At 38.8% G+C, this 15,171-nt stretch overlaps 1 protein-coding gene across 1 annotated transcript in view; it reads right to left on the bottom strand.

The window, feature by feature from the left end:
* LOC128996820 (ubiquitin-protein ligase E3B-like) overlaps window positions 1–15,171 on the bottom strand; it is a 72,510-nt gene that overhangs the window by 3,371 nt on the left and 53,968 nt on the right. The window contains exons 17-20 of the mRNA XM_054422346.1: window positions 13,006–13,115; window positions 12,491–12,620; window positions 11,372–11,536; window positions 1,144–1,255 (exon numbers count right to left, since the gene is read on the bottom strand). Of these exons, the coding sequence (XP_054278321.1) occupies window positions 1,144–1,255; window positions 11,372–11,536; window positions 12,491–12,620; window positions 13,006–13,115 (517 nt within the window). The remainder of the gene's footprint in view (window positions 1–1,143; window positions 1,256–11,371; window positions 11,537–12,490; window positions 12,621–13,005; window positions 13,116–15,171) is intronic.

Genomic DNA, 15,171 nt, shown 5'->3' with positions numbered 1-15,171 from the left:
GGGTCAAAATAAAGAGAAAATCAAGAATAACATTTTTCCAAAATCGCTTTGTTAACCAAATATATGCCATTTTGAAATTTGTACACAAACATTTTTATTTTTGAATTTTTTCAACCGATCTTTATAAAACTTGGTATGTAGCTTAAGGTAGAAAAGAAAAATTTTAGGGAAAAAATCATCTTATTTATAAATCACTTATTTCTTATTCAAAAAAATCAAAATTTATTTAAAAAATATATAATGCGAAACATATTATAATGGTGGCATTATAATACCTCCGTTTGACAAGGGTCAAACGGAGGTATTATATCATATGGCGTGGACCAGAATATAATACCACAGCAGAACACTATAATACCTAAACACTATAAAGACTAAACATAAATATCAAAACATAGAACAAAATTTATCAGTAATTGAATTCAAACCAAACAAAGACAAATGATTTATTTAATAAAGAAGAATTCTACATGTATAGCCACCATAAAATGAAAACCGCTTCAAATAAAAGACGTTTCTATTCTATTCTATTCTACAATAGATCCTGAAAATATACTCAATACAATGCAAATCCAAAAAGAAAACCTAATATATGAAAAAATCTTATATAATAAATCAATAGAAAACAATGTCTGAGCCAACCTATGTTACAAGACAAAATTCCAAAATCATATGATAATTTACTTCATTTATTAATCTAACTTATATATAACTAGCTGTAACCCGCGGGCTTTGCCCCGTTTAACTTCTTAATTTTCAAGATTATCTTGTTCGCATGGCTCAATCACGTCCTGGTTGAAGTTTGTTCGCTACGCTCATAGTGAGAAATATACTTACTTAGCTTACAGAATAGTGCTGTATAACAAAAAATATCAACCTGACTCATTATCCAACGGTGGCTTCGCCTAGGTCGCTAAACTTACAAGTGCTTCAAATAAAAAGAGTTAATTCAGAGCTAATTTATGGCATATAGTCTACTGCTATCATCACAACAACTTTTAGTTGTTGCTGATTTAAATACATTTTTTGTTATTGACTCAGGATCGATCAGGATAGATTTATTTAGAGGCATGACATAAGACCAAAGCTAAGGAATGATAAATAAGAATTTTGTTTCAGAACTAGATTAGTTGAGGTTTTTACCAATGGTGTCACCAGTGTCCTCGTCATCCCCTACCTCCACACAGCGGATGGAGAATGGTGGCTCTAGGTGAGCAAACCCGAGCAATGGAGGCTTGGAACAGCTGGTCACAAACTATAACAATTAGTCATCAGTTAAACCTAAATAATCAAAACAGAAATATTTCAAAAAGTAGGCCTATTTTATGATTTTTAAGAGGATCTTTTAAAAAAATAATGTTTTTTGTCCAGGTTTTAAATAATCAGCAACGATAGGTTATTTTCATTTGAATTGTGTGTTGAAGTACACATAATTTATATGCTAAAACGTTTGGAATGGGAACATGGGAAATTATGCTCATCGATAAAGATATCATTCAATAACAGATAAATAATTAAAATCCGAGTTTAGTTTTAACAGGTAACCAGGGGGGTTTATGGTTCTGCGGCCCAGACTTTTCCTTTGAGTTGGGTCATAAATATCAGCCCTCAGATTTTGGGTCAGAATTATAATTAGTTTATGCAAGTAATATCATAGACAATAGAGTAAATATAGACTGTCAAAGAAAGGTTTTGCGATCTGCCACTAGAGCATTATCGCCGTTCGATATCGGTTATCGGTATTCGATTCGCTGCCGTCGTCGACTACTCGCCAGCTGTTACCAACACTATTTTGCAAACGAAATGCTTACTATATCGCTTCCGCTCAGCCGCTTGACCATTTACGGATTGCTGTGGCTTTCCAAGCGTTTGTCCCAAAGCGAATGTCAATATTCGTATTTATATCTATCTACATCTATATAATTAATACGCCAACACGAATTTTCTCCTTTAAACTCCTCCGCCATTTCTTAACCGATTTTGACCATTGACGTCTCGTTGGAAAGAGCGTGTCGTGTAGATTTGCAAACTAGCCTTAAATTTGGCATTAAAATGCCCTCAGACCACATGCCAATTTAATTCTTCTTCGCCAGATCATTAACCGTCCTTCTTACATCCAGAGATGAGTGGCTGTCGGGTAGGACTCCTCTTCCACATGGCAACCTTTAATGGTATACTGATGGTTCAAAGGTAAGAAGTGGGACAAGGGCTGGAATTCATGGAGTGCAGAACAGGGTAGACATTTGTCTTCCTGTGGGCACTCCTCCAACTGTGTTCCAGGCCGTAATGACTGTGATAATGGAATGTGCTAGGGAGAACCTGAGGCTGGGCTTCAGGGATATCAACATTTCCATTTTTACACACAGCCAGGCTGCGCTCAAAGCTCTTGACTCCTACAAATTCAATTCCAAGGTGGTCTGGGACTGCCTATCTGCAGTATGCGACCTGAGCAGGCGCAACAAGGTAACACTCTGTTGGGTTCCTGGGCACTCAGGGATAGAAAGGAATGAGGTGGCTGACAGGCTAGCAAATGTCGCGTCAGCCTCAGACTTCATGGGACCACAGCCTTTATGTGGAATCTCTCGTGGGCATGCATGTCACTCAGTCATGTCATGGGCTCAAGAGGAACACAGGAAAAGATGGTTTAGGCTTCAGCACCACAGGGTAAGTAAGCTCACCCTCTTCTCCCCTTCCCTTACGGTTGCCTCCAACGCTCTACGTTTAGACGGATCAGTTGCTGAAGGTCTAATTCCCGGAAGGTCTATTTAGACCTTCGACACACATTTTGCAGTTTGTACTTGTTGCTGAGGGTCTAATCTGGTAGTATGTCGAAGGTCTAATTCCCGGAAGGTCTAAGAGTACAGTCAATGCAAAAAACTCATCCACTGATACTGTTTTAGACCTTGCGGGATTATACCTTGGGCACATAATGTAACTTTTTTAAATAAATGTTTATAAAATGAGAGTTGCTGAAGGTCTAATTCCCGGAAGGTCTAAGATTCGAGTCCCTGAAGGTCTAATTCCCTGAAGGTCTAAGATTCGAGTCCCGGAAGGTCTAAGATTCGATTCCCGGAAGGTCTAAGATTCGAGTCCCGGAAGGTCTAAGATGCGAGCGGGCATTGCGTCGCCATAGATGAAGGCTATACAAGCAGGCAATAACGCAACAACTTGAGTTGTAATTATCGATATGTTTCATTCACTCCAAGGGTGGTTCACTCCAAAAAGTAATTTTACAAATTATTTGCCTGTTCATTCACTCCACTGTTCATTCAATCCAACGGGTACAGTTAGCTCTATAAGTAGACTAGCAAGTAGAGAATATAATTTTTGAATTTTACTGTACATTTTATACAATATCAACAACATGTTTTATAATTAACTAGTGTCCCTGTTGCTCGAAATCGAGCAATTTCTAAGTATTACAGGCGTTATTTTAAAACGAAAAACAGTCACATTTTTTTATGACTATAAAAGATTCGACTCAACGATTATGGAATACTCAAGATGTACATAACAGATCGATATAATCAACATTTCTTGTAAATATGTTATCATTTTTCGAAAGCTGATTTTGTTTTTTAGTGTTTATAACACACATTATTTCTATTTCTTCCCCTTGGTGGTGTTCTATGACTTTCCTATGTTTCCATAGTTTGCAAATCGTCTCTTTCAATGATTACTAAGAAATGCAGCACAGTGTTAATTCAGTTTTCTTTTTAGTATATCAATTTATCCAGGCTCTCTCGTTTTTTCCCATTGTAATAATTACGTCAACCCAAATTCAAATAGTGACTATTTCATTTCAACCGAGTAAGTAAATGTTTGTGGCAAACTAACTGTTAAATTAGCAAACTTATTGACTGTTTACAATTAACATATGTTCTTCTCTTCACTTTTAATTTCTGACAACAGCTGGAGTTTCAACAATATTTGTTTCCCATGTTAATCTTATGGAGAAATACGAAACTTTAAAGGGCCCCAGGGACTCACCCTCTAATTATTTCCCTAAAAAGAAAGTTTCCTGCACAACTTCACGTTACGCTCTTTCCAATGACACCAAGAACATGTAAATCGGTTCAGTAGTTTCGGAGGTAGTTTTATCAATTCTTATTCTTATTCTTAACTAAATAAATGAACTAGGCTAACAGATAAATTTGTCATTCTTTAGAACTTAAATAATATTGGGCGAACAAACGGTGAATCTTTTAGGAAACATATTGTAGGTTGTTAGCTGTTTTAGCCATTGACAATCTTTAAATAATGCTTCGCTCATTTATGCGTCTAAAGTGTAATGGCAGACCACCCTAGTTTTATCTTTTTTGAGCGGTTATATCAATATGCCTTAAATCTGTAACATGTATAAATAATATTACTATCACTTTAAATTAATCGGTCACCAAAAAGTATTTACCTTTTTGCCTTTTATATATATGGAATATACTATTACTATACCAACATCAAAATATTTTATGTTATAACAAACTAATAAAAAAATTATAACAAAATATAGTTAAAGTACACCGAGCAGCAGCCTACAATCATACTATGTAACTTACCCAGATAGTTATATAAAAAGATGCTCTAGCTTGATACTAAAAAAAGGTTCAGGCTACATTTGGTTTATATTTATCTTAACCAACAGATCCTTCATCTACATATGAAAGTTCATTGTGTTCTTATCGTGTATAATAACATAAAACACAGACACCTTGCCTAAAATGGTATCTCGAAAGATGATTTGCAGTGGCCTATTAAGGACCGTGTTCCACTTGCTCTTTAGGGATATTTTTGAAATTAACACTGCACTTTGACTGTAAAAAATTGGCACCAGGAGTAATTAAAATGTGAGTAGCTGCTGTTATGACAGGAAGGTCATGTCTCCTTTAAACTCGTTGATGAACAACAATGCATGTAATCGTCGCTATTTGCGTAGCAGCCAATTTACAGTAGGTTATTTGTTTTTTGGAAATGCAAAATTTCTGTCTTTTCAGTATATGTTGCCAATGAAGCCCTTGAACCGTATGAACGAGGCCCCGTTAAAACAGTTAACAACAGTTAAAAAATAAAAGCCAGGTTCAGTACAAGTATTTTCCACTATTCCACACCTACATCTGGACACTCCGAAGAAAGATTATATTCACAACTTCGTGTAATTGGCTGAGACAACTGACATTAACATCCGCGTGTCAATTAATTCCTGCTTTAACACTAACCCCTCATAAAACAATTTCTTAACATTATGCTAGAGGTCAGTTCATTGGCACGGAATTACGGTATAATTACCGACGTGAAGAAGGACAAAATATAACTTACTCGGCTTAAGGATGGACGGCTCTTTGAAGTTCATTTAATGGGTTTTTGACTTGAAATGATGACATCAGGGAAGTGTTTACCACAAAAGATCCACTAATAACAGTTTAATATTATCTAAAGGCTTTTCAAAAATGAGATGAAACCAATAACATAATAATAATAACTCTGATTATGTATTGGAAATATTTTATTTGTCGAATAATCAACCATACCCAATAGTCACTACTGCTTTTACACTTATTTATTACTAATTAATACAGGGTGTTTGTACAAGAATCATGAGGTTTTAAAACGTTTTATTGACATTACTTTTTTTTAAACCTTGCTCAATGCGGCGCCGTCCATTAGCCGAAGAGCAAGTTTTCAATCTAAACTGTGAATAATTGTCCCATACACCGGCTACCATCGCAAGGTTGATTGATTCTACAGCTTTGCGAATTCGTCCACGGAGCTCTTGACACGTTTGAGGCAGTGGTGGGACATAAACTTTGTTTTTTACACAGACACAGCCCCATTAAACAAATTACACACAGTAAGATCAGAAGATCTAGGGAGCCATTTGAGAAGGGTCGAGTCATTGGTCGATTTAAAAAATACATGTAAAAAATGACTTGGTAAAACAGATGTCCATAGTTTGGTTTACTGATATTAATATTTAACTGAAGTACGTTAGCATTAATAAATGCCAAATTATCAGTGCACTGAAAGTGTCTGTGACCTGAAGAAATAATAATAATATAAAATAATATTCTAATAATATAGAATAAAAATAAAATTATTCACATATCCCATGAATGCGTGTGCGTGATCATTGATTTAAGTACCTAAGAGTCTTTACTTCAGGAATAGGTGTTGTAGGTTTACATTTGACTGGAGTAAGCCAACTTCACTTTGATAGTGTAGGTACACCAATCTTGGACCCTGAGGCCGGGGCCACACTCGTCTTACGAGATAGGTTTTTTTAGGATAACCAGCAAGTAGTCCTCGCCACCCTAACTTGAGGCAGCCCAAGGCCACACATGGCGCAGGGGCGCAGTATGCTCAGTGCAGCGCACTGTAGGTTGTCACGGCAACCGTAGTTCTATCGTTGATAGCGACTAGCCCACTAGCCAATCACGCACTCACACTGCGTTGTATATTACGATACGAATAGCTGTAGAAAGACAGCCCGATAGTGGTAGTTAGGCTTTCGTATCTCCTTAAAATTACGATCGATAATCATTGCGTCTTGACTGAGCCGAGGGGTTCGTTCTTATCAAACCTCGGATGCATGAACAACGTAGAATTGTGATAACATTGTTTCCAATTACGACACAAATTAAGTGTTATTTTAGTTTTGACTTAGTAATAAAAGCTATAGGCCTAAATACTATAGCCTAAAACTAAATGTATACTGTAATAACATAAGCCCTCAGAAAAGTGTGGTCTTTAGACAATATCAAATTGTGATTAAAACTAGACAAATTTTACATAGCAGTACAGTAGAGTCCTGCAAACTCGGCGTAATGTGGACTGGAAGGGTGCCGAGTTTGTGAAATGCCGGGTTATCGGGAACTAGGGTTAAAAATAAGAACAATACAATTTTTATTCCTTTTAGCCGCCTTATTTATTTATATTTATATTACAAGTCAGTATTAAGTCATCAGATATTGTACAACAAATCCTTGGTACGAGTTGCGAATTATTTGACTTGAGCCCATGTTTAACTCGGACTCAAAAAATCACTAATTTTATGAGCCAGGTGATGGCCGAGTTATCCAGACTGCCGGGTTATCGAGTGCCGAGTTTGCGGGACTCTACTGTATACGGAAATATGTACTGTAGTTAGATTGTATAACATTTTCAGAATATTTAACGTATTTACTGTTTGGTATTCGATTAATGAAATATTACATTCGAATAACGAAATATTACATTCGAATAACGTATTTTTTAATGTACCGTACGTGTACTATGAAATCAACTTCAGTATCCAATAGTCAATAGTAATATTAATAAAAAAATAGCATAATTTTTGTTTTATAATATACTTTTAATATATTTATTTTAAATTACAAACAAATTTGCTTTAAAAAATTGGGTTTTCTTTTCCGAGTTTGTATGGCTCTTCTATCCGACCGACTCTCATGATTGAGGACTCAAATTGAAGTTATGCACTCTCAGACATCACATCAAGCATCGGCATATATGCGATTTACTGTATTACTCGATCAAAAAACACATACATTTGATTTATTTTCCAATTCTTACTTCAATAGTTCATTTCACCAGTTATAATGATAAAATCCTATATATTATGGTCTAAGAACCTCCAGTGAAATACCGGCTATCATTTGAGCTATTAGTTATTCAAATCGGACGAGTTTCAAGTAAACAATTAACATATTTTTTTATAAGGGTTTTCTACAATTGAAAATCAATACCTCCAGTATTGTTTTAATCAGGACTTATACGGCCATTCACAAATTAGACAAAGCCCAAAGCTCGTACCGCTAGTTCATTGAAATACAGAACAGGTAGACAGACAGATAGACAGACGGGCGTTCCAAGTAGACTGCGCTGTACGAGCACGATATTCCGCAATCTTTTGGTGAGCTGTACGAACACGCGCTGTACGACCACGTAATCGGGACGAGAGGGTGAGTTGAGTTCCTAATCCTAAAAGGTTCCAAATCCGCTGGGTATCATGACCAAACGGACGGACTATCTCAACAAACCTTTATTCACCTTTTCATATTTGACGATGACAAGCTCCAATATTTCAATCAGGGAAGCCTTATTATCATCATTATTTTTATCATGAAGAACAAAAACAATAAACTGTAAACAAATTATGTACTGAGATATCTAAATAAAATTTGATTCTGAGGTCATTTAAACAATACAATAATTTGTTTTACATTGGAGCTTTTTAGTGACTTATGTCCCTACAAGCTACTAGTGTTATTTAATACTGTACTGTAATTATTTTTTGATATTTGGGTATCGGAATAATTTGCTTAAGTTACAATGGTATGAGTAAAACTATTTATCTAATAAACAACTCATGTTTACATGTTATGTTAATGTGTAGTACATTCCAAAAATGCATAAACATTCATAGGCCCACGTGAGTACCGGTACTAATAATTACGGTTATGAGGTATAATAGAACCAAGATACTTGTTCTTTAATTTTACTACTGTTATTCGTCTAGGAAACAAACGAGCACAGCTTGGAAACAACGTTCTCGTGAGGTGTTGAATAGCTACTGTTCCCATTCCATTCGGACTGCCGACTGCCGTTAAGTGATATGATATCTGAAATACAATGTCATCTTGGACAGAGGTGGAGGTGGGGGTTAAAGGGGAGCCTCTGCTTCCAGTTGAAGGATGTATCAGAGGGTGTATAGTGTATACATTATATGTGAGAGAAACGGACGCGGACATCGGTTCCCGAGAAGAATGTGATTTTATGTCACACTAGCTGTACCCGCGGGCTTTGCCCCGTTTAACTTCTTAATTTTCAAGATGATCTCGTTCGCATGGCTCAATCACGTCCTGGTTGAAGTTCGTTCTCTACGCTCACTCACCTTTATGTTGGAGCTCGTTCGCTGCGCTCACTTGCCTTCAGGTTAGCTCGTTCGCTACGCTAACTCGTCTCCAGGTTGAAGTTCGTTCGCTACGCTCACTCACCTTTTGGTTGCAAATTAGCTGTTGTCATAAATTAAAATAAATAATAGTGCTGCACCCTGTTAGTAATCCTTGTAACTTTAATGCTATTGAACATCATAGAACAGAACCAACTTGTTTAATTGAAACAGCTGTTAAGATTCATTTATTCCTTTTAAATATGAAAAATCATAAGGCTAACATGGGAAACTCCAGAGCCACTGGGGCGGAGCCCGAGAGTCCGATCAGAATAAAAACAACTTAGTTTTCCTATTTAATGCCTGAAGAATCAATGTACCAAATTTCAGCCTCCTAGGTAAATGGAAAGTGGGAGAATTAGTGATGAGTGAGTGTGTCAGTGAGTCAGTGAGGGCTTTGCCTTTTATAAGTATAGATGCCACACTGTGTACAAGTAAAAACTATCGCTATTAACCCAGCAACTATGCCAAAAACAAAAATTAAAGTACGGTATCCAATAGTCAATGATATAATATAAATAAGGATTTTTTTTATATTTCCATCGTACTTGTAATAACGAGCTAGCAAAAAAAAAGACGTGAGAGTTATTAAAACTATCACTAAGAATATTACAACTCTAAAAGTTGTTGCGTTATTGCCTGCTTGTGTAGCCTTCATCTCTGGCGACGCAATGCCCGCCCGCATCTTAGACCTTCAGGGAATTAGACCTTCAGGGACTCGAATCTTAGACCTTCCGGGACTCGAATCTTAGACCTTCCGGCACTCGAATCTTAGACCTTCAGGGACTCGAATCTTAGACCTTCAGGGAATTAGACCTTCAGGGACTCGAATCTTAGACCTTCAGGGAATTAGACCTTCAGCAACTCTCATTTTATAATAATTTATTTACAAAATATACATTGTGTGCCCAAGGTCTAATCCCGCAAGGTCTAAAACAGTATCAGTGGATGAGTTTTTTGCATTGACTGTACTCTTAGACCTTCCGGGACTTAGACCTTCGACATATTACCAGATTAGACCCTCAGCAACAAGTACAAACTGCAAAATGTGTGTCGAAGGGCTAATTAGACCTTCCGGGACTTAGACCTTCAGCAACACTCCCGTTTAGACAGGAGGCAACTCAGACAGATCACAGGAATGGTCACTGGCCATGGCTTCCTGAAATTGCACCTGCATCGCTTGAGGATCCACAATGGAGACACTGCGTGTAGAAAATGTGGGCAGTCAGAGGAGACTGCAGATCACCTACTCTACGACTGTACAGCTCTGAACGAGGTAAGGGACAGTACTCTTGGAGCAATGACAAGGGGCAGACACCTTCCTCAGGAGGAGCTCATAGATAGGATGCTGAAGTTCATTAAGCAACTCGGGTTTGACCGACTCTGATGCACCATGTGGGGAGCGCAAAATCAATCAATCATTCAATGATGTCTACACGGCCGCGAGATATGTTCATGATTTTGCCACGATCGTGCAAGACAACTATGATGTTTGCCTGATCGTAGGAGTAGATGATGATGTCTTTATGGCCGCAGGAGATGTTTATGAATTTGCCGCTATTGCGGAAGACAACAATGACGTTTCCGTGACCACAGGAGACGATGATGATGTCTACACGGCCGCGGAAGATGTTAATGATTTTGCCGCGATGGTGCAAGTCGACGATGATGTTTCCATGACCATGGAAGTCAATCATCATGTCTGCACAGCCACGGGATTTCTTAATGATATTACCGCAACCGCGTAAGATGACGACGATGTTCTGTGACCGTGGGAGAAGATGATGATGTCTACACGGCCGCCGGAGATGTTCATGGTTTTGCCGCCATTGCTGAAGATGACAAAGATGTTTCTGTGACCACGGGCATCTATGATGATGTTCACATGGCCACGGGAGATGCTTATGATTTTGCCGCTATTGCACAAAACGAAGATGACATTTCCGAGACCGTGGGAGTGTAAAAAAAACTCAACTTGGCTCATCCTGACACAAGCTTAGCCCAAAAATTAATTTAGGCACGGACCCAGCCTTCGAGACAACTACTGGCCTAAGCTGACCTGAAAATATTAGGGATCTGCAAACCCCTTATCACACTTTTTAATAAAACCATTGACTTTTGAATAGTGAAGTAGACATCCTATTTAAATGAAAAAGCTGTAGTCATTTGTTATTCAAATTGAACATCGTTGAACGAGCTACTCACAGGGTACACTACTGCCTCAATTCTATTTTCTATCTTGTTTTGATACTTTTGATGATTTAATTGAACCGAAGATGCGTTAGTTTAAAATCAATTTGTTGCTTTTTACAGTTTAAGTTGGTTAAAGAGTAGGCATTTAAAACAATGACAGGGGCTTGGTTACTACAATCATCTTCAATCAGTTCTATCAATTAACAGTAAAATATGTAGGCAAACATAAAAAAATACCTTAAGGAATAACTTTCTTTCTTCATCATTGAAGTCACGATGCAATATGTCCCATAGCCACAGTATCACTCTGTGAGAGTCATGGAAGCCACCGTAGTACTGTGTGTGACGTCTCAGGTCCACCAGGTCCAGTGGAACATTGTCTCCAGAGATCAACCTCTGTAACTGTACCACACACATCACATTTACAAGCCAACAGCACCAAGTCAGAAAATTAAGCTCAAGCCGAGCTTTAACCATTAAAATATTATTACTACCACAGAATATATATCTGCAAAGATCGCATGGTACAAAATTCACACTTTCACCGCAATCACACCAACAATGATGATGTCCCCCCATGACTTTTTTGCAGTCGTGGAAGGCAACTACATTGTCTATTGGACCACAGAAGATATTCAGGATTTTTCTGTCATTGCAGAAGACGATGATGATGTCTACAAGGCTGCGGGATATATATGATTTTGGCCTGATTTTTGATAATTGTGAAATGCTTACTAGGTAGCATGTAAGGCTATTAATTAACAGTCCTGTCTAAGGAACATGTCGGCATTAGTCAGTAACAAGACTACAAGATCCCGACACTCATCCTACACTCATCTCCATTCATAATTGGCTTAAAATACCTAATTTCGTATGGTCGCCATTTCAATTAAAAGTATTAAAGTATGTCTTTCACACTTTTTATTCTAATGCATTATTAAGTTCCTTCAAATAAAAAAAATCATCAAGTAATTTTTTATTTATTTTTGGAATAGTTATTTTTTATTTAAATAGGCCATATGTATTTGTTTTTTTTTTTCAAGTCATTGGCTGTATAAATGACAGAAAACATTGCCTTTTGTAGAAAATAACATGAGCTGAAATTAATTTTAAACTTAGTTTCTTGTTACATCAAATTCGTTATTTAAATAGCTCAAACTGCAGATCTCAAGCTCGGCTTGATCTAAAATCTCAAGCTCGCACACCTCTAATTTAGATCATCGTGTTTCTAAATGCCCATTATGCATGGTTCTGCAATATATCATGGGTTCAAGCTTATATTTGGCAAGATCAAAATACATTTTTTTAAGTTGTAAATTCTGGATAGCAGGACAAGTATTTGATGAGATTGTTTACCTCGGGCGTAGAGAACATGGATAGCCATTCCATGTTAATGATGGAGCGGAAGCCTCTGATAAAGGCAGCCGTCTGTTTCTGAATCTGGGTGTGCATTCGAAAGTGGGCCATCAGGTGGATGTAGTTGATCCTGAGACAAACATCACATTGCATAACAGTTACAGACAAAACTGAAACTTCTAATTTGTGCAGGTGAATACAGTGCTAGACAAGAAGGGACAGGTCTTTGCCTCATCTTTACATTACTATACTTTCTCTCATGTAATGTTGATAAATTAATAATGTATTGAGTTTTTATTCAATCAGATCATAATAACAGCAACTTTATAAAAAAACATCCAATATAAAAAACAAAAATAGCAAAAGAAGTTGTTAGGTTAAATTTCAGAATACTGTAATAAATTGGATCACACGCTTTAACCAAACTTAAACAACATAGCACTAAAATTACAATACACAAGCCTGTGTATATTGTTTTTGTACACAGTTGTGAGAAAGTAAAACAGACAACTCACTTGTTCTGACTGGTGACAGGAACTGCTCTGCCCCCAGGAATCAGCTCATGGGTGACAAGCTTGCCAAGGACGTCCTCATCAACTGAGAATGTGAGATCAAGCTGTGACACCTGCAAAAGTAGACAGAGGTAAAGACTTGCATCTACCATACACTTGCACTGACTAGCTACAGGAACTGCTCTGCCCCCAGGAATCAGCTCATGGGTGACAAGCTTGCCAAGGACGTCCTCATCAACTGAGAATGTGAGATCAAGCTGTGACACCTGCAAAGTAGACAGAGGTAAAGACTTGCATCTACCATACACTTGCACTGACTAGCTACAGGAACTGCTCTGCCCCCAGGAATCAGCTCATGGGTGACAAGCTTGCCAAGGACGTCCTCATCAACTGAGAATGTGAGATCAAGCTGTGACACCTGCAAAGTAGACAGAGGTAAAGACTTGCATCTACCATACACTTGCACTGACTAGTGACATGAACTGCTCGGCCCCCAGGAATCAGCTCATGGGTGACCAGCTTGCCAAGGACGTCCTCATCAACTGAGAATGTGAGATCAAGCTGTGACACCTGCAAAGTAGACAGAGGTAAAGACTTGCATCTACCATACACTTGCACTGACTAGTGACATGAACTGCTCTGCCCCCAGGAATCAGCTCATGGGTGACCAGCTTGCCAAGGACGTCCTCATCAACTGAGAATGTGAGATCAAGCTGTGACACCTGCAAAGTAGACAGAGGTAAAGACTTGCATCTACCATACACTTGTACTGACTAGCTACAGGAACTGCTCGGCCCCCAGGAATCAGCTCATGGGTGACAAGCTTGCCAAGGACGTCCTCATCAACTGAGAATGTGAGATCAAGCTGTGACACCTGCAAAGTAGACAGAGGTAAAGACTTGCATCTACCATACACTTGTACTGACTAGCTACAGGAACTGCTCGGCCCCCAGGAATCAGCTCATGGGTGACCAGCTTGCCAAGGACGTCCTCATCAACTGAGAATGTGAGATCAAGCTGTGACACCTGCAAAGTAGACAGAGGTAAAGACTTGCATCTACCATACACTTGTACTGACTAGCTACAGGAACTGCTCGGCCCCCAGGAATCAGCTCATGGGTGACAAGCTTGCCAAGGACGTCCTCATCAACTGAGAATGTGAGATCAAGCTGTGACACCTGCAAAGTAGTCAGAGGTAAAGACTTGCATCTACCATACACTTGTACTGACTAGCTACAGGAACTGCTCTGCCCCCAGGAATCAGCTCATGGGTGAATAGCTTGCCAAGGACGTCCTCATCAACTGAGAATGTGAGATCAAGCTGTGACACCTGCAAAGTAGACAGAGGTAAAGACTTGCATCTACCATACACTTGTACTGACTAGCTACAGGAACTGCTCTGCCCCCAGGAATCAGCTCATGGGTGAATAGCTTGCCAAGGACGTCCTCATCAACTGAGAATGTGAGATCAAGCTGTGACACCTGCAAAGTAGACAGAGGTAAAGACTTGCATCTACCATACACTTGTACTGACTAGCTACAGGAACTGCTCTGCCCCCAGGAATCAGCTCATGGGTGACCAGCTTGCCAAGGACGTCCTCATCAACTGAGAATGTGAGATCAAGCTGTGACACCTGCAAAGTAGACAGAGGTAAAGACTTGCATCTACCATACACTTGTACTGACTAGTGACAGGAACTGCTCGGCCCCCAGGAATCAGCTCATGGGTGACAAGCTTGCCAAGGACGTCCTCATCAACTGAGAATGTGAGATCAAGCTGTGACACCTGCAAAGTAGACAGAGGTAAAGACTTGCATCTACCATACACTTGTACTGACTAGCTACAGGAACTGCTCGGCCCCCAGGAATCAGCTCATGGGTGAATAGCTTGCCAAGGACGTCCTCATCAACTAAGAATGTGAGATCAAGCTGTGACACCTGCAAAGTAGACAGAGGTAAAGACTTGCATCTACCATACACTTGTACTGACTAGTGACAGGAACTGCTCGGCCCCCAGGAATCAGCTCATGGGTGACAAGCTTGCCAAGGACGTCCTCATCAACTGAGAATGTGAGATCAAGCTGTGACACCTGCAAAGTAGACAGAGGTAAAGACTTGCATCTACCATACACTTGTACTGACTAGTGACAGGAACTGCTCGGCCCCCAG

This window comes from Macrosteles quadrilineatus, unplaced genomic scaffold, assembly GCF_028750875.1.
Source record: "Macrosteles quadrilineatus isolate MER2022 unplaced genomic scaffold, UCM_ALF_1.0 Scaffold_1__1_contigs__length_201487025, whole genome shotgun sequence".
In the NCBI taxonomy this organism is placed as follows: domain Eukaryota; kingdom Metazoa; phylum Arthropoda; class Insecta; order Hemiptera; family Cicadellidae; genus Macrosteles; species Macrosteles quadrilineatus.
The sequence above is the reverse complement of the archived record's forward strand: the minus strand, read 5'-3'. Positions and strand labels throughout refer to the sequence as shown.